Consider the following 24,139-nt stretch of genomic DNA (forward strand, 5'->3'; position numbering starts at 1 on the left):
TGTTTGAAAAATAATATCTGTGTTAATTTTTTTCAAATAATAAAACTTTGTAAATTGTGACAAAATTCATTCCAGTCTATTTTTACTTAATTCTTTGGGTAAGGGAAACAATCATCATATCCTTTTTTTTAATTAGATGATTTAAAGTGCAGTTATGTACCCACATCACTGACTTTCTATCCATTTCCTTTCTTCTCCATACATTGCTAACGTGTAAGATGATGTTGCTCAGTCATAGAGCAACTTCTTACTGTCACCAACAATAGAGGTATATCATGTAAGAAGATATCCAAAAATATGCTTTACTGAATGCTATGATACATACCTCAGTTTCGTATAGATAGATATACACATACATACATGTACACACACACACATAAAACTGTTACATATCCATCGTTCAGTGGTTTCAGGAGAAATGACTTTAAAGCTTCTGTTTTAATTATTATTGGTTTTTAAGGATATACTTTTAAAAAAATGTGTAATCTTTTTATTTAAACTAGGAGCAAGTGGATTACATCTTACCAAACATGAGAACTTTCATGGTGGGTTAGATGCCATATCAGTTGGGGATGGATTATTTACCATACTGACAACCCTCAGTAAAAAAGCTTCTACAGTCCATATGATGCTGCAGCCAATTTTAACCTATATGGCCTGTGGATATATGGGCAGACAAGTAAGTTCAATCCAGCAAATATTTCAGTAATGTAAATAGTTTCTAGCAGTGGGAATAGAGAATTATTTATAGAACAGGGAACAGAGGACTCATATCATATACTGGAAAAAGAGCAGCGGCATGAGGTGTGAGAACTATAGACTATTCCTAGAAGTTAGAATGTAAAGTTTTCTAGAGTTGGTATTGTCAGAAATGACCACAGTGATATAAGAATAAAACATTTAACATATTCTTAAATTTTAGATTTTTCCCCCATTGTCTCAAGAAATAGTTCTTTCTTTTCCCCTAGAAATAGCATAGTTGAATAGCAAAATGTTCTCTGTAGATGTTACATATGAAAATTTAATGGAACTTTTTTTCAAGTTACGTTGCATGTTTAGTTTCCTTTCAGCTGAAAGGGATTTGGGTAATTTTAAAAGTAAAAGAGGTTAGAATATTACTGCTTTTTCTCTTTCCTTATAAAATGAAATTGTAGGAACCAGTGTGATTATTTTAACTTCTAGTCCATTTACCATTTTTTCAAATATAGGTTTTAAAACATACTTTTTTAAGTATTTTGTCAGTGTAAAATTATCATTTTCTTAAAAACTTTATTGCTTATATGTGTGATATATATATGCATATATTTTTCCATGAGTAGATAGATATTTTAGAAGGATCCATTTTTATTTTTATTATTATTTTTAAAGATTTTATTTATTTTTTTGAGAGAAAGAGAGAGCAGGAGCGGGAGGAGATGGAGAATCAGGCTCCCCGCTGAGCAGGGAGCCTGATGTGGGGCTCGATCCAGGACCCTGGGATCATGACCTGAGCCAAAGGCAGATGCTTAACTGACTGAGCCACCCAGGTGCCCTGAGAAGGATCCATTTTTAAATGAAATTAGTGTCTAATGGAAAACAAAATCAATGCCCATTTAAGGTAAAAAATGATAGTAGTAGGTATAGACAGATGCTTTAAAAAAATACTCTGAGTTCAGAGAGGAGACTACACTTCCTTTCTAATTCAGGTAAAATTTCTTATGTATTTTGGGAGATATGTTATATTTAGTGATTTAGATTAAGGCTGCCATTTTAGAATAATTAACTATAAAAGAATATATTTAATAAGTTTAATTTTTCTGATTCACAGGAAATTCATAATTAAGATTTTAAAGTCACAATACACTTTTTTCTTTCTTTCTTTCTTTCTTTTTTAAGGGCTCTCTTGCTACCTGCCAATTATCTGAACCATTGTTGTGGTTTATTTTGAGAGTACTGGATACTAGTGATGCCTTGAAAGCATTCCATGATATGGGTAAGATAAATTCCAGAAATTGTCATTTAGTATAATCATTTGACAGTGTATGATCTCATTTTTGTAGTGTTCTGCAAAAGGTGACTCAGTGTCAAACTATCTTAAGGTAATTTTCATTTGGTGTTCTTTGTAAATTTAGGTGGCGTTCAGCTGATTTGCAACAATATGGTTACTAGTACAAGGGCTATTGTAAACACTGCAAGAAGTATGGTATCAACTATTATGAAATTTCTTGACTCTGGTCCGAATAAAGCTGTTGATAGCACTTTGAAAACAAGAATACTAGCTTCTGAGCCTGACAATGCAGAAGGGATCCATAACTTTGCACCCCTGGGTAAGAAAAGAATTATTAAATCATATTGGTTTGGGTTTATATAGTTTATTAGCTGGTATGAAGCAGAAATAGTTGTTGAAGTAAGTTGATCATGTTACAGTAACACCAATTACAAACAATTGATTTTAAAGGTAGCCGTTTTTGAAACTATCTGTTGATGAGAGGGAAGTTTTTAATGGTTTTTTAGCAATCACATTTGTTTTTATTTCTGAGTTAAATAGTAAAACAATTTGTGAAACTAAATAGCAAATTCTTAGATCAGTTTTCATTGTAAATGTTAATCAGTTTAAAGGACTTTTTCTTTCTTATTTTGCATGATTTTTTTAAAGTAGCTTCAGATTTAAATATATAAATATATAAAGATTTAAATATATAAATATATATTATGTATACAAATTTATTTTATAATATATATTATAAAATTATATATTGTATATATAAATATATACTCCTTTTCCCAGCTTACATAGTTTCTTTTTATATATTTCTTTCATATTTCTAACTCAAGAATAGTGACAACTAAAATAAAGGTGATTATTTTCAAGTTGAAGTTTGTCTTGAACGTAGTATTTTTACTACAATAATTACTCAAAATTATTTGAGAGTTGTGCTAGATTTGTTGTTACTACTACTTTAGTTTTCATTCGACATGTGAGTACAAAGAAATTAGACAACAATAATAAACTTGCCACCTTGCAAGTTGACTAGATGTCCTGATGTTTTGTAAATACTGTGACAAATCATGCTATATGTACTAACAAGCACATTTGTAGCATATGTCACCGTTTTAGCTAATTTTTCTAGTTATTATGATTTGAATAGTTCTTGATGTTTTATTTGGTTTCTTCTACAAAGTTCTTTTTATATTTAAAATCTTTGCTGTAGGTACAATTACTTCTAGCAGTCCTACTGCCCAACCAGCTGAGGTGCTTTTACAGGCCACGCCACCGCATAGAAGAGCTCGCTCTGCTGCTTGGTCCTACATCTTTCTGCCGGAGGAGGCTTGGTGCGACCTTACCATTCACCTTCCTGCAGCAGTACTTCTGAAAGAGATACATATCCAACCTCACCTTGCATCTCTTGCAAGTGAGTCATATTTTTTGTAAAGAAGTATAATGAAAATAAACTGTAAACGAGAAACAGTTAAAAATAAGAAAAATATTTAGCAAACAGGGATACACTTAGGTACGATTCCCCAATTGCTTAATTTTGTAGTTTTCTTGTATAATATTCAACATTACCACTGAATCATTTCCCATGAAATGAATTGTCATGGCTATTCCCCTCAAACAAATAGAATGTTGCATGAAATCCAGACAAATATATTTCAGTTATATATAATTTGGCCTTTCCTTTCCTCCCAAATTAAGCTGTAGCATTGAGATGAGTTAGTTTATACCCCTGTAGATAGCAGTATTATTTTCTCCATCCCTGTCCTCAGTGCTAGTCCTGTAATGTGAAATTAAATCTTTTAGATTTATTTGTCTTTCCCCCTTCCCATTATAAGATAATTACATGTAAGGAATATTTTATTGTAATATTTTGGATATTTGAGTGTGAATTTTTTAATTTGTACTATTTTGAGTATCACTCATTTTGATATGTTTTTGTCACTTTGCAAGTTAAATAATTTAAAAGAATTTCTAGAAAACAAGTTTTACAGTAAGAGGAGCAACAACTCTTTCAGGTATTCATAAAGGAATGTGAAATACTATTTTGCATTTTTTATCCCCAAATTCTTTCAGTATAAACATAGTGATTTTTACAGAATTGTTGAGATTGTCACATTCATTTTTGTTGCTGATTAATTCTCATTGTTGTCAAATGTCAATAATTGGATGAAGAGCTGTGGGAAACTTTGTAGATCCGTGGCATATGTGGAAGAATAAATTTTCCACTTGCAAGATTAGACTACTGTTACTCCCTGGAATTCACACCTCTTAGATAAAAACAGATATAATGGCAGAAGGAAAATGCATGAATTCAGTGTTTTTGCCGATCAAAAACAACTGTATTGTAAAATATAAGTCAGTATAAGATGTAGAGGAAAATCTAAGATGAGGAAGAAATTGCTTTTATTTAGAAGGAGTAAGAGTGGTCCTTGTAAATGGTGGCTTTGCAGTGGGGCTGGAATTTGCACATGGGAACTGAGATGGAAAGAATGTTACAAGGATGAACTCTGTTCATTATAAAAAATGACTAGGTTTGGGGCACCTGGGTGGCTCAGTCAGTTAAGCATCCAACTCTTGATTTTGGCTTAGGTCACGATCTCAGGGTCATGAGATTGAGCCCTGCATCAGGTTCCACGCTGGGCTTGGAGTCTGCTTAGGATTCTCTCTCCCTCTTTTCATCCACCCCCGATGCCCCCATTCCTATGCCCCCACCCCCACCCCGCCCTACTCAGGCACACACACTTGATATTAAAAAAAAAAATCACTAGGTTAGGTGTTCCCTACTATAAGTGTGCTCAGTAAAACATTTTGGTTTTATTATTGGATTGGAGCAGAAATTGAAGATATATTTTGTTCCATTGGAAATAACATAGTCTTTAGAATCAAATATGGGCTGATTATAGAATGTGCCATTTGTTCATGTAAGAATTTGGATTACTTGATCTCTTAGACTTTTGTCAGTTTGTGTAAAATGTGGATAATACTTTTCTCAAAAGTGAAGATTAAATTTCAAAATTGATATGACTTTGCTAATTCTCAGTGTAAACCTAGCATGTAATTGGCATATAGTAAAAGTTACTTCCAATTATTATCATTAAATTTAAAATCAAAGTTCAAAGGTCATTTTAGTTGATAGATATATTTCTTATCTGGGCTTCCATGTTATGTTAGAAATAATTTTCCCATATTACTTCATTGAGCCTACCTAAATTTTAGCAGAAAATGATTTAAAATAAAATCTTCTTGATGTTTCATTAAATTTTGAAAGGGAAATAAAATATTGAGGCAAAAGCAGTTTTTAAACTCAGCTGTATTAAAAATCATTGCAATATGGTAGTACTGAAATAATGAGTTGGTAGAAAAGCACTTTTTTTTTTTATATTCTTCTTTCCCAAATGACTTAACAGTAGTAAACCAGGGCATATTAATAAGATGTCCCACATTGTTGGTGATAATTCTGAGTAAAGTAGGAATAATAGAGCAATTGCCAATTTGACAATTTTCTTTTTTTTTTTCTTTAAGATTTTATTTCTTTATTTGACAGAGCATGAGTGAGCATGAGCAGGGTGGATAGGCAGAGGGAGAGGGAGAAGCAGGCTCCCTGCTGAGCTGGGAGCCCAACATGGGTCTCAATCCCAGGACCCTGGGATCATGACCTGAGCCAAAACGCTTAATGACTGAGCCACCCAGGCACCCTGGCAATTTTTTTTCTTGTAGAGACTCAAGAGTATATATGTGGATTACATATATTCAGTTATCTTTTTTTAGGTGAATCTTAGAATTTTTAAAATACTCTTTGTTATATTGTAGGTCTCATATTTTATGTTGGAAAATAGTTCCAAAATCAGTTATTTTGAAAGTCATTGACAGAGTATGATGTGGCATATAAATTTTCTTTTGCAAATTCATAATGAATATAACTAAAAGCTGCTATTTTACTAGGATTTCCACTAAACCATGAAGTCCAGTTCACATTTTCTTGAGTAACCTTTCAATATGCTTTTCCTACAGCCTGCCCATCCTCAGTGTCTGTTGAAGTGAGTGCAGATGGGGTAAACATGCTACCTTTGTCCACTCCTGTTGTCACAAGTGGTCTCACCTACATAAAAATTCAGCTGGTAAAAGCTGAAGTAGCTTCTGCTGTCTGCCTTAGACTTCATCGCCCACGAGATGCCAGCACATTAGGCCTTTCACAGATTAAATTACTGGGCCTCACTGCTTTTGGTACCACTTCTTCAGCAACAGTTAATAATCCCTTTCTTCCATCTGAAGATCAGGTATCCAAAACGAGGTATGTTATGTATCTCAATTTTAAAAAAAGCTTTCTGAGTTTTTTATGAAATTATTTATTCTGTGGCTTCTTTTTTAGGGCTAGGAAGGTCTTTGCTCCATAGGTAATTTATGTAATCCCATAATTTTATCAGGTACAGTAGAGACACTGATTCTGTAGAACCAGAACTTAAGGCTGGTTAAAATTGAGATTTATGTGTGTTTAATTCTTGAGATAATCTACAATGTGGTATATGTAAGTATGGGTTTCTGGATCACAGTCTGATTTCCAAGTGTCTGTCACTAGGATACATCTGAGCCATACAAATTGACCATATGGACAGAGACCTAGTCTTAATATGGTAATTCCTAAATGCCAATTAGTAGAAGGGTTAGATTCAGATTAACCAAGTAAACCAAGACCTGAATATATCCTTTAATTCACTTTCATTTGGTAAAGTTTGATAGGTGATAATAATATAGACTGGTTTGTTAAAAGTTTTGCCTGAGAAGAAAATTTAGGGTTTCTGTTTTATTCTCAAGCTGCCAAGACTTTATAGTTTTGCACAGCTATAATTTTATGCAGTTTATATTTAAACATATAAATATATGTATATGTAAAAACATTTTCTGACTAAAAAAAAAAGACAAGCATGTAGTTCCTAAACGCGATTAGTATTATTTGTTGTGTTATGGAGGAAACTTAATGTGTTTAATTCCTTATTGATCTTACAGCATCTTTTTTTCTTACACAGATCGGTGTTATTTATGAAACACAACATGCTGATTTGTTTTACCCCAGAAATAATTTGAGCTACTTAAATTTGCCACATAAACCATTTTGTGTTGTATATTTCAGTATCGGATGGTTACGGTTATTACATCATTGCCTTACTCACATCAGTGATCTGGAAGGAATGATGGCCAGTGCAGCTGCACCTACTGCTAACCTGCTACAGACTTGTGCTGCCTTATTGATGTCCCCATACTGTGGAATGCATTCACCCAACATTGAGGTCGTGCTTGTAAAGATAGGACTCCAGTCCACTAGAATTGGCCTGAAGCTTATAGACATTCTTCTGAGAAACTGTGCAGCATCAGGCAGTGATCCTACAGGTGACACTTAACTTTGATAGTTTAAGTTTTACCTAGCTGCAAAATAATGACAGTTGAATTATGTGATCTCTATGACTAAACTGTTTCTGAAATTAATTTCCATTTTAGCTTCAATGTTTTAGGGGTTGGTTTGTTATTTTTGTTATAATTTATAGAAGAATTATTTTTAATTAACAATTTAAAATTAAATTGAGCAAATTTTATCCCATTTGCTAATTGAGCAAACTTTCTTTTGGTTCCTTATTGCAAGATTTGAACAGCCCTTTACTTTTTGGAAGACTGAATGGACTCTCTTCTGATTCTACAATAGATATTCTTTACCAGCTTGGAACAACTCAGGATCCTGGAACAAAGGACAGGTATATGTTGATCTTGTTTTTTGTTTAAGGACTCAAATACACACAGTCACATGGTAGTGAATGTTACTTGTCATATTTTCTCCTTAGAGTGTTTCATAAAAGTTAAGACTGTTGATTATATTGCATGTTTACCTGTATGCTTTACATGATACAACTTTTAGGGATTTTTGTGAACATTTAACATAAATTTTTATATATTTGGACCTATTTTAAGCAAATTTGAACCCAAATAGAATTTTTAATCAATATTTTTGATTGGAATGGAATAAAATATTACATATTTTTACGTGAACCATGTTGTGATGAGATCTTTATAAATTGTAATGGGTCTCATAATCATACTATCTAAGGTAGTATTTACTGTTTCTGAATATAGGACTGTTGTGTCCATATTAGGCACATAGACTATTTTGAAATGATAATAGTGTTTGTTTTGATTACTTATTATTTATAATATTCATTGACAGCTTTTCATTAGACGCTCTACCTTTTTTCTCTTTCCTACCACAAAGTGAAACGCTAATCATACGAAGTAAATAACATCTGAACATTTCACCTAGATATTTAGTGATGTTTTATAAAGGTAATTTTTACATGAGTTTTGCTAGTGTAGTTCTTCCTTGATGTCTTCTACCTCCAAATTGGTAAGAACACCAAGTATTTTTGAAACATGCTTTTATTGGTAAATTTTTGAGTGGTGATTTGGCATTCTCTTGTTTTATATATATCATTTATATCAGAAGAACATTTATAGAGTACGTGATTCTATAGACAGTCTTTTGTTTTCTGAGTTATGTTATCCTTTAATATTTTGATTAATATTTGAGAAAATCTTTTGATATTTTATTAATTTTTTTATAAATTAACAAATCATTAATTTTTGTGGATACTTAACTCATAAGTATTTACTGAGTAGCTGCTGTATGCCTGGCACTGTGCCAGATACTAGAGTGTCCAACAAGTTCATTGAATCCAGCTTTTATTTTGGTTTGAGGAGAAAGGGTACTGTCATTCACAAGGGAAGATTTATATAGGTCAGACTTGGGAGTATATAGTAGTGTCAGGCATGGAAGGTGCCTGGTAAATATTGATACTTTAACCACTGATAATGTAATGGCTTTTATTTATTGTAGGCTAGTTGCTTTCATATTTTTTGATTAAAAATGTTTAAATGACATTTAACCAAGTAAATTTATTTTCAGCATGATAACTTCACAATATTAAATAAGCTGACTTCCATTAAGCTTCTTCCTTTACATGAATTATATTTTTATTTAAAAATAGGTTGGAATTTTTTAAAAAATATTTTTTGATAAAAGAAATTTTTGCCAAGTTTGAATCGTAATGGTTAATAGGGTTAAAAAGAATATAAAAAATGAGTTTTAAATATTTTTCTGGAACAGTTTTCTTAAAATCTCTTAAAATTACTTGATTCTTTAATAGTTTTATGGTTTTTATCATAAGAAAATTACCCTAAACAAAGTTGTTTTTACTGCATAATACTTTTTAAAACATAACTGTCTTAGAACTCACATAATAACAAGATGGTTGGCTTCTATGGACTGAGAAAATCTTACTACTCCATAATTTCCTCATCTCTCTTCTCTTTTTCTGAGTTCTCTTAATTTCCTGTAGTATGAAATTTAAAGGGTCTTGTCCTTCAGGGCAGAGAGGAGGATTGAGTAGATTTATATACCTTCCTACCCCCATTTCTTTTACCGTGAAACAAAGAATCTTAAGATCTAGAAATTTGAAGGCAAACAAAAATATAAACACCATGTTTTAAGAACTCAATTATAAATCTTATCCCATTTTCTGTATTTTATATAAACTCCAAAGCCTTACTGGTTTAAAAAGTCTTGTTCTTGGTCAGTAGCGCCTTGCTCCAGGGTATTGAGGGTAGGGTAGCACTTGAAAAAAAGTATATATTTTGGGGCTATATTCTGTTTTCAGCGTGAAGGGGGGGTGGGTGACTGCTACTAGTATTTAATGGTTGGGGACCAGAGGTATAACACATGTGCTATATTACATGAGGTTCTGCACAATGAAGAATTAGTACCAGGTTACTGCTCTAGGTTGTGTGGATTTGTTACAAGATAAAATTTACAAGAGATAGTGAATTTGTTAAGCTTTGTATCCTGTAATTTCAGATAGTGATAGGGTTTTTTTAATGAGTTAAATTAATATTTGCAAAATTATAGTTGTTATTTCAAACATTTTCATTAGTTAAGAATAGTAAGGTTATGGGAAAACTAGAACTACTATATTCTTTCTGCTTATATAAATTCCTTTTTCTTCCTATTTTAGATTAAATTTACTGAAAACAGTATGTTATTCTCGTATATATGTTGCTTACATGTAATGGTGATATTTATCCATATTAAATATCAGTTGTGGTATAATTGGTTATCTGAATTCATTTTCTTTTAAGAATCCAGGCCTTGTTAAAATGGGTCAGTGATTCTGCAAGAGTGGCTGCTATGAGGAGAAGTGGCAGGATGAGCTACATGTGTCCTAACTCTTCAGCAGTAGAGTATGGTCTTCTCATGCCATCTCCTTCTCATCTTCACTGTGTGGCAGCAATTCTGTGGCATAGTTACGAACTGCTTGTAGAGTATGATTTACCAGCGCTGCTGGACCGAGAGCTCTTTGAGTAAGTATGATTTTTGAAATCCTTTTTTTTCCCCAGTACTAGATCTTTATAGGTTTTCACTTGATGAAACAGTATTTTATATGCCTATTTGGACAATAATAATACTTTGAAAGTAGTTAAATTTAGTCAGGTTTAATTTTGAAATAAGTGTCATACAAATTTAATTAATTTATATTCATGTCATTGCGTGCTTTTCCCACCTAAAATCAGAGTGTTTAATGTATGTGTTCCTCCAGTTCGTAGTGTTTATTCTTTTTTGCAAATTTACCCACCAGAATTTTTTTTTAATAGGCTCCATGCCCAGCGTGGAGCCCAGTGCGAGGCTTGAACTCATCACCTTGAGATCAAAACCTGAGCTGAGATCAAGTGTCAGACGCTTAACTGACTGAGCCACCCAGCCCCCACCCCACCAGATTTTTTTTTTTTATCTTTAATGTACAACTAGGGAGAAAAAGTATAGCTGGAAATTTTGAAAGAGTTACTACTTCGGAGAGTTTTTATGCTTAGTTGTTTTTACTACTTTCTAGATATCTGATACAGTTGTTCTCCTCAGCTAAGGCTTTGCTGACCTTACTGCCTGATAACTGCTAAGTCTGTAAAAGAATATTGTACTTATTTCTGAGGCATTCCATGACTCTTAAAAGGTTGGCCTTTTGTCCTTCAGTCTGTCATTTTCATATTTGGCCTTCTCAGTTGGCATAACCCATGACTTAATAGTGAAACTCCCTAATAGTTTCTGATTTGCAAACGTGAATTTTAAGCCATCAATCATGTCAAATTCAATCTAAACGTTTCTTTTTGTATAATTTTTCAGTGTTTCTTTATGTGACTTTTTTTGAGATCACACAGACAATGGTAGATCCATTTTAATATAGGTCTCTTGATTTTCTGTACTCATTTTACAAGTCTGATGTAACTTTGTCTACCTAAATACTTAAATAATATATATCACAAGCAGTCTTCCCAAAATCAATTGACAAAATATTGTTTTGTCAAATAAAATGTATTATCTTACAGGTTTTATAATTTTATAGAGTATAGGTTGATTTCTAATAGAAGTATTAGAAACAATGAGGTCTTTCTAAAGATACATACATAATGTTAACCTGGCATCTTTTATTCTTCTAGGTTACTTTTTAATTGGTCCATGTCTCTTCCCTGCAATATGGTTTTGAAGAAAGCTGTTGACAGTCTACTTTGCTCCATGTGTCATATACATCCAAATTATTTTTCTTTGCTCATGGGCTGGATGGGAATTACCCCTCCTCCAGTGCAGTGTCATCATAGACTGTCCATGACTGATGATAGCAAAAAGCAAGATCTTACTTCATCCTTAACAGATGACTCCAAAAATGCACAAGCACCTCTTGCACTAACTGAATCACATTTGGCGACCCTTGCATCCTCTTCTCAGTCTCCAGAAGCTATCAAACAATTATTGGACTCAGGTTTGCCTTCTCTTCTTGTGAGGAGTCTGGCTAGTTTTTGCTTTAGTCACATTTCTTACTCAGAAAGCATTGCTCAGTCAATAGATATTTCCCAGGACAAGCTCAGGCGGCATCATGTTGCACAGCAATGTAATAAGATGCCTATCACAGCAGACCTGGTTGCTCCTATTCTTAGGTTTTTGACAGAAGTTGGCAGTAGCCATGTTATGAAAGACTGGCTTGGTGGGTCTGAAGTCAATCCACTGTGGACAGCACTTCTGTTTTTATTGTGTCACTCTGGGTCCACTTCTGGAGGACATAATTTAGGTGCCCAACAGACTAGTGCAAGATCAGCCTCTCTTTCTTCAGCTGCTCCAACAGGATTGACTACTCAACAGAGGACAGCAATTGAGAATGCGACTGTTGCGTTCTTTCTGCAGTGCATTTCATGCCACCCTAATAATCAAAAACTGATGGCCCAGGTAAGATTACAAAAATTGGCTTATGTTTTAGGCATCTTATTTTAATGCACTGTTAAATAACACTAATGAAATTAGTTGAGAAAGGGGTATGTGTTACAGGTGTTGATGTAGTTTGGGATCCGGTGCATTAAAGGATCTGAATTTAAACCATACTTAAAGTATTGATGATATCTGCTCCCTCCTCCTCTCAAGTGTCACATATTCCTTTTGATGAAATAATGGGCAAATTAATGGCGATTCTAACTGTAATTGATACATTTCCTCCTTTTAAACTCACAACCCCCCCAATCCAATAAAAAGAACAAGCCCAGAAGAACAGCACTTCAGCTTCTGAAAGAGGAGTGACCACTTGGAGGTGGTCATTGAGCATCTCATCTGCAGTGAGGCTTTGTGTTTTGTTGTAACTGGATTGCTACAACTCTTGGTTTGCTTCTAATGAAGCAGACATCAGGATAGTTTTCAGATGGGAGACTCTTGACAAAACACATTAAAAATGTAAGAGATGATTTTATTGTAGTAAGTCCATGGGGCCAAAATCTTGAAAGTTAGAATTATTTCAAGAATAAGTCTAGTTGATTTTTGCCAGATTCTGCTCCTTTCTAGCTGTTTTGACTTTCATCAGGTTGGTTAGCCTATAAAATGGGAATGGTAATACCTGCCTCAAAGATTGTTTTTGAGACCATTAAAAACCATAATGTATAAAAAGTAACTAGCATAGAATAGAGTCTGTCTGATATCTGGTAGGCACCAGTAAATAGGAATCAGCTTTTTTTTTTTACTCCATAATTTAGAGTGCTTATTCAGGGCTGACTGTTAATATCTAGAAGGATAGTTAATAATAATTTTCAAAAAATACTGATTTAACTTTGTTGAGAAGAATAACAAGATACTTTACTGTCAAAAGTAATTATTGTGAAACTATATCTGCTTAATGTGCCTAATTAAAAGGAAATGGTTAAATTATCAGTTTTAACCAAGGACAGGAGTATTTGAAAATTTGGCTTGTGCCTCTGGATAGCATGAAAACTTCATGACTTGTTGCTTTCTGGCTTAATTTTCATCTCTCAGCTTCTTAATAAGGCCTTGTGTTATATTTCTAATACCCTTTTTTCCATAATTTTTATTGCATTGTAACGACATTGATATTGACTAAAGTTAAAAGTAACTTGGTTATGCTAGGTATTTATAATGTGAAAACCCTGTAGTAGTAATTTCTCTTAGTCACAGGAGTTTCCTGTGGGGATAGTCTTTTTTATTCTTTAAAGTACAAAGCTGCAGGTAAATAGTGCACTTAACTTTTTAAATCTCTTTACTTGCCAGGTTCTCTGTGAACTTTTTCAGACATCTCCTCAAAGAGGGAATCTTCCAACGTCAGGGAACATTTCGGGGTTTATACGTAGATTATTTTTGCAATTGATGCTGGAAGATGAGAAAGTGACAATGTTTCTTCAGTCTCCTTGTCCAGTGAGTATTTAACAGTTAAATAAATCTTAATAATTAGCCGTATGCAAAGACATTTCATAATTTCATATCAGAACCTGGAGTCACCTTTACGTATTAATTTCTTACATAACAAACAAACTAGAATAACCTCTATACTCAATGATAGGACTTAAAAATCTCTTTTGGATAACCCTCCTTGTGATGAATAGCCTAATTATACCCTACCATGAAAAGTGTAATTTGGTTGGGCGAAAAAGTGACTGATTATTAGGTACAGTGGTGCTAATACAGAAGTTGACCAACAAATCAAATGGCAAATGCACCATGTTTTAAAATAAATACAAAATAAACCTTTCATATTTTGTGTGCATTTAAAATTTTTTATTCTTTTATGCTTTTGAAATTGTTTTATAATGGTACATGTATCAAAAAATCATTTCTTGATTTCTTTTGAATTTTCAGCTGTATAAAGGTAGAATTAATGCCACAAGCCATGTCATCCAGCATCCAATGTACGGAGCAGGCCATAAGTTCCGCACACTTCATTTACCAGTCTCAACAACATTATCAGAAGTTCTTGACAGAGTGTCAGGCAAGTCAGATTTAAGTATTAATTTGTCTTTGACTTTATGTTAGATTCTGTAGAATTTTGTTATTTTTTGTAACTGTTTATTTTAATGCATCTACTGCCTCAGCAACTATTTAATGAATAGAAAAGGTCAATATGTCTTCACATTTTGAAGCATAAGAAGCTGATGAAAGGGACAAAATGTACAATATATTCTAGCACCTGTAGTTCTTTTGGTGTCATGTGTGTTATGTGAGGTAATGACAGAATGGACAGTTGGAAATGTTGACAAGCCTTGGGAAGCCGTTGATGGAATTTTCTCACAAACCATCTGGTTGTCTTATAATAGATGATTTGCAGGCCATTAGTTGGGATGGCAGGACTCTAATAAACATTTACTAGCTCTTAGGGTGAAATGGTCAAGAGAGAAGAATGAAGTAGGTAGATCGGATTGGTGACCTTATTGTTTATAATAGTGAAAAAAGCTGAGAGAAATTTTCCCTTAGGTTCTTGCCTATATTCTAAGATGAAGATGATGCCTTTGAACAGCATACAGGTTATTAAAATAAAAAGAGTTTTTGATGGCAGAATGCAAATCCACTGTAGAAAGTTTGATTTTATTGCCTCTCAGAAATCCTGTGAATGAAATCAGTGTTGAGTTGATTGAGCATCTTCTATCTAAGCACAGTAATCAGCCCTGAGGGTATAAGAGAAAGCAAGACACACACTCTGCCCCTCAGAGTATTATGATTTTATGTATGTTGTCAGATTAAAAAATAAATGAAATTTAAGAATGTTTGCATTCTCTCATACAAATGTAAGTAAGTATGTTTCTATCTGTATGCGTTTTAAGGGGATACCTAAGCTTACAACAGTAGGAAGTTAGGAGTATCTCAGAAAAAAACATCTCTATTTATCAGTGGGAAATAGAAATCTAAGCTTAGAATAAAAAACTGGATTAAAGAGATTTCGAGGTTGTTACCATACATAGGTAGTAGGTTAAACCATGTGAATGGATGTGATCACTATGAGAAAATAAGGTAGAAAAGAATCTTTTTTGTCTTTAGTCACTGCATCTAACCCAAGTGTGTATGTAATACTCTAATTCTTTTCTTTTTACAAGTTATACAATAAAATGTTAGAATACTATTAAAAGTGCATACATAACATTTGTTCTTATTTGAAAATGTCTACCTTATCCTGTTACAGCTAAATTTTTTTGAAAATTTGGTTTTACAGACTTTTTTTCTGTCATAGCCTTGAAATTGTTCCTTCTACATGGTGAAGAAAAAAATGAATAATGAATTAATTAAATAAAAGAAGGACAAGTGGGGAAGAGTACTAAAGTTCAGTTATTGTGATTTCTTACATTTAACTTGATCATAGAGAAGTAATAGACATTATTACAAAATAATTATTAAGAATAAAGATAGGGCACTTGGATGGCTCAGTTGGTTAAGCGTCTGCCTTCGGCTCAGGTCATGATCCTGGAGTCCCGGGATCAAGTCCCACATCGGGCTCCCTGCTCTGCAGGGAGTCTGCTTCTTCCTCTGACCCTCCCCCCTCTCATGCTCTCTCTCTCTCTCATTCTCTCTCTCAAATAAATCTTAAAAAAAAAAAAAGAATAAGGAATAGTTCCCTTTATTACCTACATATTTAAAAATAAATTGATTGCTTTTTAAGAATCTCTTGGTAAGAAGTCCAACAGAGTCATCCTGAGCAAACACCAGAAGTTTCCAAGTGCTGAATTTAACCTCTATTTAGCAGTATTTTGGTCTTTTAAGGCATGTTTATGATCTTTAGCCATATTTGATGATATATTTACGTGTGTCTATATTTTATCAATATAAAAACAAAAACAAGTAATCCAAAATTACTTAATTTTATTCGCTTCCGATAGCTTTTCACTACATTGCTTTCAAATAATAAAAGTCGTGTGTCAGTATTTTTGCTTTTACAAATTTCTCTTACTGCTTTTAAGCAGTTTGATTATATGCCTTGTAGTTTTTTGTGGTTTTTTTGCGGATGCGGGTTTGTTGACTTTCTTGACTCTGGGTTTATAGATTTCATCAAATTTTATTTATTTATTTTTTTAAAATATTGCCTCAAGTATTTTCTTTCTCCCTGTTTCTCTCCTCTCTTTGGGTAATTCCAGTTACACATTTTTAATAGGCCTCTTGAAGTTGTTTTCCAGCTCACTGAAGCTCTGTTCATTTTTTCCCCCAACTTTTGCCACTTCTCTTTATATATCTCCTTGTCCTTATCTAAAGTGTATAAGCTTTCCTCTATCATCTTAAACACACTGGTCTGTTTATATTGATTATTTTTTCCTTACTATGGATTGTGTATTATTGCTTTTTTATTTGCCTAGAATTTTTTTTTTTTTTTTAAGAATTTATTTATTTGACAGACAGCGAGACAGGGAACACAAGTAGGGGGACTGGGAGAGGGAGAAGCAGGCTTCCCGCTGAAGAGGGAGCCCGATGCAGGACTCGATCCCAGGATCCTGGGATCATGACCTGAGCCGAAGGCAGACGCTTAACGACTGAGCCACCCAGGCGCCCCTATTTGCCTAGAAAATTTTATTGGATGCCAGGCAATGTGACTTCTACTTTTTTACTTCTTTTGGGTGCTCGATATTTTTGTGTTTTAATAAATATTTTTTATTTTGTTTTGGGTTAAAGTTAACAGTAACTGAAAACAATGTTGCTTTTAGAGCCCACGTTTAAGTTTTATTAGGTAGACAAGAGCTGCTTTTAATCTAGGGCAGAACTTATTGTGAGATGGAAGTTTTTTTTTATAAACTTACACTGTCTGGTACAGTAGCTCTCAAGCACATGAAATGTGTTTGGTGATACTAAGGAACTAAATTTTTAATGAATTTAATTTTTAAAAGATGCTATATTGGAATAGAAGTAGGGTACCACATTTGAAAATGAAGGTCTAGGGCTACTTTGGCCTCACTAATGAGGTAATACCCTTCTGAGAACTCTGTTAGGAATTCAGTAGGCATTGGGAACACTACATATTATAGCCCTCATTTTAGACCCTGGGGTTTGTCCCCTTGTTACTTTTTGAGAAGTACTTTCCTTGGCCTTTGGTGATTTCCTCATATAAAATGCTCAGAGACACTAGGTCTCTGGAGCTCTCTCTCTGCAGATCTCTCCTCCCTGGCAGTGTGACCTAAAAACTGCAGCCAGCTGCTTTTGTCTTCCTGGGTTCCCAGTCCCTGTCCCCACCTTGGGTGACTCCTGAGTTGTGCCAGTCTGTGGCCCAGGAAACTCTAGGCAATCAGCTGTAGAAGTCCTAGGGCTCGCCTCATCAGTTTTGACTCATGCAGGCATCCCTCTCCTGTCTTCCTAATGGCCATTGTCTGAAAACTACTTAATGCACTTTTCTAGTTTTTAGTTATTTCAGGTAGGAGAGTAAATCTGGTTTTTGTTATTTTATCTTGACCAGAAGTGGTAATCCAAACTAGAACAATTTGAACAACATTGAGAAAATGTTTCTTAGTGATATTTTTAAGTATTTGGCATTTGCTAGGATAGCATTATGTTAAGTTCTTAGCACCTAATAATGATCTTTACTGGTTTTCCTGAAAATACTATGAATACTATGAATTAATTGTGTGAATTTTTTATTATTTAAGTATTTCATTCTGACTTCTGTAACTATTTTGCCATTTGGGGTTGCTTGGTTGTTTTTGGAAGAAAGTAAATGTATTGTTGCATTCTCTATTTATTGTTTATAGTATTTACAGAATTTTTAAATTTCACAAAAAAATGGAACTCTCTAAAGGCAGTCTGCAGTTAGGAAGGAACTCCAGAAATTGAGATCACAGGGATATTTTCACACATTCAAAGAAAGCTAAAGAGTAGGAAATAATACAAAACATAATAACTTTTTTTTTAAAGATTTTATTTATTCATTTGACAGGGAGAGACACAGCGAGAGAGGGAACACAAGCAGGGGGAGTGGGAGAGGGAGAAGCAGGGTCCTGGCGTAACAGGGAGCCTGATGTGGGGCTCAATCCCAGGACCCAGATTATGACCCAAGCCGAAGGCAGACGCTTAACGACTGAGCCACCCAGGCACCCTCATTCCATGATTTTTAATACCATGCTATATTCCAAGTAATGAAAGAAAACATTAATTCAAAGAATTTATCTTATTAAAGTCCTTAGTATTTGTTTTTAAAGTATCTAAATTTCCTAAGTTAAAAATAGCAAAACAAATCTTCATTACTGAAGTGTGTTCCTTTCTACTCCTGTTTGTAAAATAAGGAGTCTAATATAATGCTTTAGGATGAGTCCTCAGCTTGAATTCCATATTTGCCATTAATAGGTTAGGTCAGTAACCTTGCTAAAGCCTGTTTCCTTATTTTGAGAATAATATTCGTTCTTGATACTCATGTTGTGAGGACAAAATTACATGTTGGTGGCAGGCACATTGAACTGTGCCTAAAATAAAGGAAATTTAGTGGTAATAGTTTCTCATTGCCTTGAGGTAATACCACTGTAATTTGTAATGTTTTCTAGAGATGGAAATTTAAGTATCCTGGCTTATGAACAGTGGTGATTCCATTACATTGATAACCAGCAAGGATTGACTATTAGGCTTTACCTCATCAATTTCTTCTAAATGCATTTACATTCTGTCCATATTAGTGATAATGTCTTGTGTAATCTTTGTTTTGAAATATTTGTAGCTTCCTTCTTAATGACTTTGAAAAGCAGTGTATTTTAGGTAATATTTTCTTACAGATACCCCAAGTATCACTGCTAAACTAATTAGTGAACAGAAAGATGACAAAGAAAAGAAAAACCATGAAGAGAAAGAAAAAGTTAAGGCAGAAAATGGATTTCAGGACAATTACAGTGTTGTTGTTGCTTCAGGTATGCTTTCGGTTTTTTATAATGTTGATTTTGTTTGAGTTTTTTTGTTAAATATAAGAATATGTATTTATAGGAACGTCATGTAGTAAAAAGTATTAATGCAGAAAAGCTGACTTGTAATGATGTTTTAATACTGGTTGTAAAAACATTGCACCTGAAATCTGTTACTCATTGGCAGTGTAATTATTACACTTATTTTATATCTGAAACTTAATATAGTTCATCAGATACTGAACATTTGTGAATTGTTTAGGTACTCCATTTAAACTTGACAATGTACAGAGAATTGTACTCAATACTGTCAGGAGATGAAGACAAAATGGTCAAGATAACTGATCAATTTGGAGGATATTTTCTATAACATAATTGAGATGATTTTAGTTCAAAGAAGGTTTAGTCTATTACTTTTACTCCTCAAATAGGAGATCTCTGTATTGGTGGAATTTATTCTATTTCAGAGAAGAATTAATGTGAGATTTCCTTCACATACACAAAAATACTTTCTAGTAAATGGGCAGTCATCTCTATCTCAGAGACAGTAGAATTTAGCATTGTTTTTTACTCTCTTGAAAATAGTTACAAACGTGAAACCAAAATTCATGGTGTGTCATGAAGGGCAAGTAAAATTGGGAGATTAAAATCAGAAGAAATATTTGTCTTTTGGCATTAGCTAGGAATGTGATGCTTTTTAAAAATATTGTAGAAATGCCCTTTTATTTCATTAGTGTGTTGGCTATCTATAGAATCTTCCTGATTCTTTTAGGGCTGAAATCCCAGTCTAAACGGGCTGTGTCAGCTACACCACCTCGTCCGCCATCCAGGAGAGGGAGGACAATGCCTGATAAAATAGGAAGTGCTTCTTCAGGAGCGGAGACTGCCAACAAAATAATTACTGTCCCAGTGTTTCACCTGTTTCACAAACTCTTGGCAGGTAATGTTCACAATATTTAAAAATAAGAAAAAATTTTGAAGACATGTAATTACCAGATTCCTGTTTAATCAACTGCTTGTGATGAGATAAACATACAGTTCCCTCTAAAAAAAATGAGAAGAAAAGGAGTAACCTTTTACATGTCCTTTTTAACATTATAATGTTGCATATTTACAGCTTACTAGTTTCCTAAATTTTGCTGTCAGTGTGCTATAAAATCAGTAAAACTAATATTTCAAAGAGTTCATAACAAGTTGTATAGGAAGCAGTGTGAGGCAGATTTTGAAGAACTGATTATAGTAGTGGAATTCTTTGCCATACCACTGATAGTTAAGCAATATTTTCTCCGTAGGTGATACATATTCTTTGACCACTATACTTTCCATTGGTCAAGGTGACACCCAATTTATCTCCATTTTTGTGCTATATTGTTATAATCAAATTGCCAACTAACTTTGAAAGGATTTTCCTTCTTAGCTTTATGTTATTGATTTATAGCAGAGATCAACAACATATGGCCAGCAGACTGAATCCCTCTCTATTAAAAAATATTTTTTAAAGTTTATTTTTTTTTAAGATTTTATTTATTTTAGAGAGAGAGCTCAAGCAGGGGGAAGGGCAGAGGGAGAGAAAATCTCAAACTGACTTGGTGTTGAATATGGAGCCTGATGTGGAGCTCAATCCCACGACCCTACAATCATGACCCGAGCTAAAATCCAGAGTCAGACGCTTAACCAACTGAGCCACCCAGGCTCCCCTCTCTCTGTAATAAGGCTTTATTGAAATACAGCTATGCCCATTTATTTGTATATCGTCCATAGCTGTTTTCATGCCACGGTGGTAGAGTTAGTAGTTACAGCAGAGACCATATAGTGTTCCTAGCTTAAAATATTTATTATCTGGCCTTTTAGGGAAAAGATTTTGCCAACCAGATTTGTAGGAATGTCTGTTTCTTTGTTTCTTGCTATGGCTCAGAAGATCTTGGTGGAATTTGGTTAGTGACTGATACTTTCTATAGACAATACTGTTCACATGTATCAGAAATAGATTTCTGTAAACTCCATGTGCTGATTTTAAATTGTGTCAGAATCAGACGCTTAAGGTGCAGTTCAGTAAAAATAGTAACTAACTGACTAAATCAAACCAAGTAAATGTCTCCCTCTTGGATTCTAGATTTAACTTAGTTATGTCATTTTTAGGCCAGCCATTGCCAGCAGAAATGACGCTTGCCCAACTCTTAACTCTCCTTTATGACCGAAAACTTCCTCAAGGTTACCGTTCAATAGACCTGACTGTTAAATTGGGATCTAGAGTTATCACAGACCCAAGTCTGTCAAAAACAGACTCTTTTAAAAGGTTACACCCTGAGAAAGGTATGTATGTGATAATCCTTTAAAATTACAGACCATGATCCAAGAAGTAGCGATTTCTGTAGCTGATGACTTAATTTACTTTGTTTTTATTATATCAAGCTAACAAAATATTTTTCTTTGTGACGGAATTATTTATAGATATAAAAGATTGCTATTGTTTTCACTAGAAATTAATCTTAATTTCTCTTCCAGCATCACTTATTTTATGAACACGTATGCTTTATTGGTAGCCTTTTGCATTCTCTAGTAAATTTTAGAATACTTCCTTTGCTTGGTTTTCAGGAGAATTATTTGGGGGTTTTCTAGTGTTTATAGAATCTAGTTAAGTGTAAACATTACTAACCTTTCGGTTTTCTTTGGTGAGTGATTCAAAGTTAAATCAATATGGTGTAATTTTTTTTTAATATTTTATTTACTTGATACAGAGAGATAGCAAGAGCAGGAACACAAGCAGGGGGAGTGGGAGAGGGAGAAGCAGGCTTCCTGCTGAGCAGGGAGCCCGATGTGGGACTCAGTCCCAGGACCCTGGGATCATGAACTGAGCCGAAGGCAGACGCTTAATGCCTGAGCCACCCAGGCACCCAGTATGGTGTAATTTTTAGTTTTCAGTATGAGAAGTCATTTGTTGGTATTCAGTTTTTCCTAATTGGATACTTCAGAACATGATGTACATATGTTGTATTTGCTTTGATTCTCTGCAGACTTACTTATTTTTACATACATTATAACTTACAGATAGGCCCTAAAGGACAATGCTTCTCAAACTCAAAAAATATGCTTATAAATTACCTATAGAACACTGTTAAGATGCAAATTCTTATTCAGTAGGTCAGGGGTGGGACCTGAGATTCTACATTTCAGAAGCTCTTAGATGATGCCAGTGCTCGTATGCCAATGACTATACTTTGAGTAGCATGACTTTGAGAGGCAACATCAGAAATCATTTAAAAATTACTGTAGCATCTAGCCTTAAAGCTTTATCTGAATAACCTAAGATATTTATGCTCTTTTGTTGAGTAGAGAGGTGACAATAAGATCTGCTTTGTAAATGAAAGATTATTATAAAAAGAGACCGTTTCTCACCTGTTACTTGTAATTTATTGTTCTAGATCATGGAGACTTACTTGGTAGCTGTCCAGAAGATGAGGCTCTCACTCCAAGTGATGAATGTATGGATGGGATATTGGATGAATCTTTACTTGAAACCTGTCCCATTCAGTCACCATTACAAGTTTTTGCAGGAATGGGTGGACTGGCTCTTATTGCAGAAAGACTACCCATGCTGTATCCAGAAGTAATTCAACAAGTAAGATAAGATTCCTAATTGAATGTATCATTCCACGGCAAAGCCCTTTGTTCTCTTTTATTGCTTTTTTAAAAAAACTCACTTGTGTTAACCTTTTGGGAGTACCCTTTCCCTTACACTCCTTGAGCATCATATAATTTCAAAGGTCAGCCTGTGCAGAGCTTTGTGAGAATTAGTTGGTACCAAAAAAATGCTGAAGGCCGAGCACATTTGCCAAACTCATTACGCTGCAGCATTTTACCTTGATTTTATGGTCGTCACACTGTAGCATTTTTATTTTTGTGTTTCTTCGGACATATTAATTATGGATATTACTGGAAATGGGAGAGTAAGATGGTAGTGTATACTGCTACCCAAATGCATTGTCTTTTTGTTTAACTGTTTTTCCTGTTTTAGGTACCATATCTATTTCAGGTAGCTTTAAAAACATACTGCTTTAACCTCTTTACTATTAATGTTGCTATTATGGATGTATGTATTTTCAGTGCTCTTTTATTAATGTGGAGGGAGTATGGCTCATGGAAAGTTGTAATTACAAAGCACTTTTTGTTTACTGAATGAAGTAGGGGAATTATTTCCTGTAATTTCATGTACTTAGTGTTATAGTTTCCTAGGGCTGCTGCAACAAAGGACCACAAACTGAATGGCCTAAAACAACAGAAATTTATTCTTTTACAGTGTAGGGAAGCTGTAAGTCTGAAATCAGGTTGTCACCAGACCCATGGTCCCTGTGCAGGATTCCCTCTGGGGAAGAATCCATCCTTGTCTCTTCTTAGCCACTGGTGGTTGCTGGCACTTGGCATTCATTGGCTTGTAGCTGCACCAGTCCGATTTCTGCGTGTATTTTCACACGGCCATCTTTCTCTTCAAAGACATCGAAGACAGTTGTCACAGATTTAGGATCCACCCTCATCCATCTGCAGGGACCCTACTTCCATACTGATGTAGAGTAATAAATGAATTAATAAATAGGTGGAGAAGAAGGGAACATTTTTACCTACAGTTCAGGGCCAACTAATAAATGTAGAAGGAATGATGGAAAGTCACCGTTTGGCACCCAATGTAATAATTACTGTTTTAGGCAAGAATTTTTAAAATGCTAATTCTAATTGATCAAAGTTTGGGGAGAAACAAGATACATAGCCTCAAAGACTCTGTCTATAGATTCTTAACTAATTATAAAGGATAATTATAAATAAATGTATGGATGTATATCTAAAGTAGAAATACTTGGCAGATACCACCATACTCCTGATATAATTTAATTCCTGATGATTTGGAAGCTTTTTAAAAATATGTCCCTTTATTGGTCCTTTTATTCCTGTATTTGAAAGCGATTG

General features: G+C 34.1%; 1 protein-coding gene across 8 annotated transcripts in view; it reads left to right on the plus strand.

Moving 5' to 3' along the window:
- Window positions 1-24,139, plus strand: part of BIRC6 (baculoviral IAP repeat containing 6) — a 231,373-nt gene that overhangs the window by 134,520 nt on the left and 72,714 nt on the right. For all 8 annotated transcript variants that reach the window (XR_015768921.1, XM_028117286.2, XM_028117287.2 and 5 more), the window contains 15 exons: window positions 504-679; window positions 1,876-1,972; window positions 2,112-2,306; window positions 3,192-3,392; window positions 5,990-6,269; window positions 7,107-7,363; window positions 7,614-7,722; window positions 10,154-10,375; window positions 11,504-12,284; window positions 13,605-13,748; window positions 14,190-14,319; window positions 19,058-19,189; window positions 19,953-20,120; window positions 21,320-21,493; window positions 22,603-22,799. Coding sequence is in view for 7 of the 8 variants with exons in the window: in XM_028117286.2 (XP_027973087.2) it covers window positions 504-679; window positions 1,876-1,972; window positions 2,112-2,306; window positions 3,192-3,392; window positions 5,990-6,269; window positions 7,107-7,363; window positions 7,614-7,722; window positions 10,154-10,375; window positions 11,504-12,284; window positions 13,605-13,748; window positions 14,190-14,319; window positions 19,058-19,189; window positions 19,953-20,120; window positions 21,320-21,493; window positions 22,603-22,799 (3,263 nt within the window). In the remaining variant the exon portion in view is untranslated. The remainder of the gene's footprint in view (window positions 1-503; window positions 680-1,875; window positions 1,973-2,111; window positions 2,307-3,191; window positions 3,393-5,989; window positions 6,270-7,106; window positions 7,364-7,613; window positions 7,723-10,153; window positions 10,376-11,503; window positions 12,285-13,604; window positions 13,749-14,189; window positions 14,320-19,057; window positions 19,190-19,952; window positions 20,121-21,319; window positions 21,494-22,602; window positions 22,800-24,139) is intronic.

The sequence above is a fragment of the Eumetopias jubatus genome, unplaced genomic scaffold, assembly GCF_037043125.1.
Source record: "Eumetopias jubatus isolate StellerSeaLion01/CBP00866 unplaced genomic scaffold, mEumJub1_p1.0 scaffold_9, whole genome shotgun sequence".
Lineage (NCBI taxonomy): Eukaryota > Metazoa > Chordata > Mammalia > Carnivora > Otariidae > Eumetopias > Eumetopias jubatus.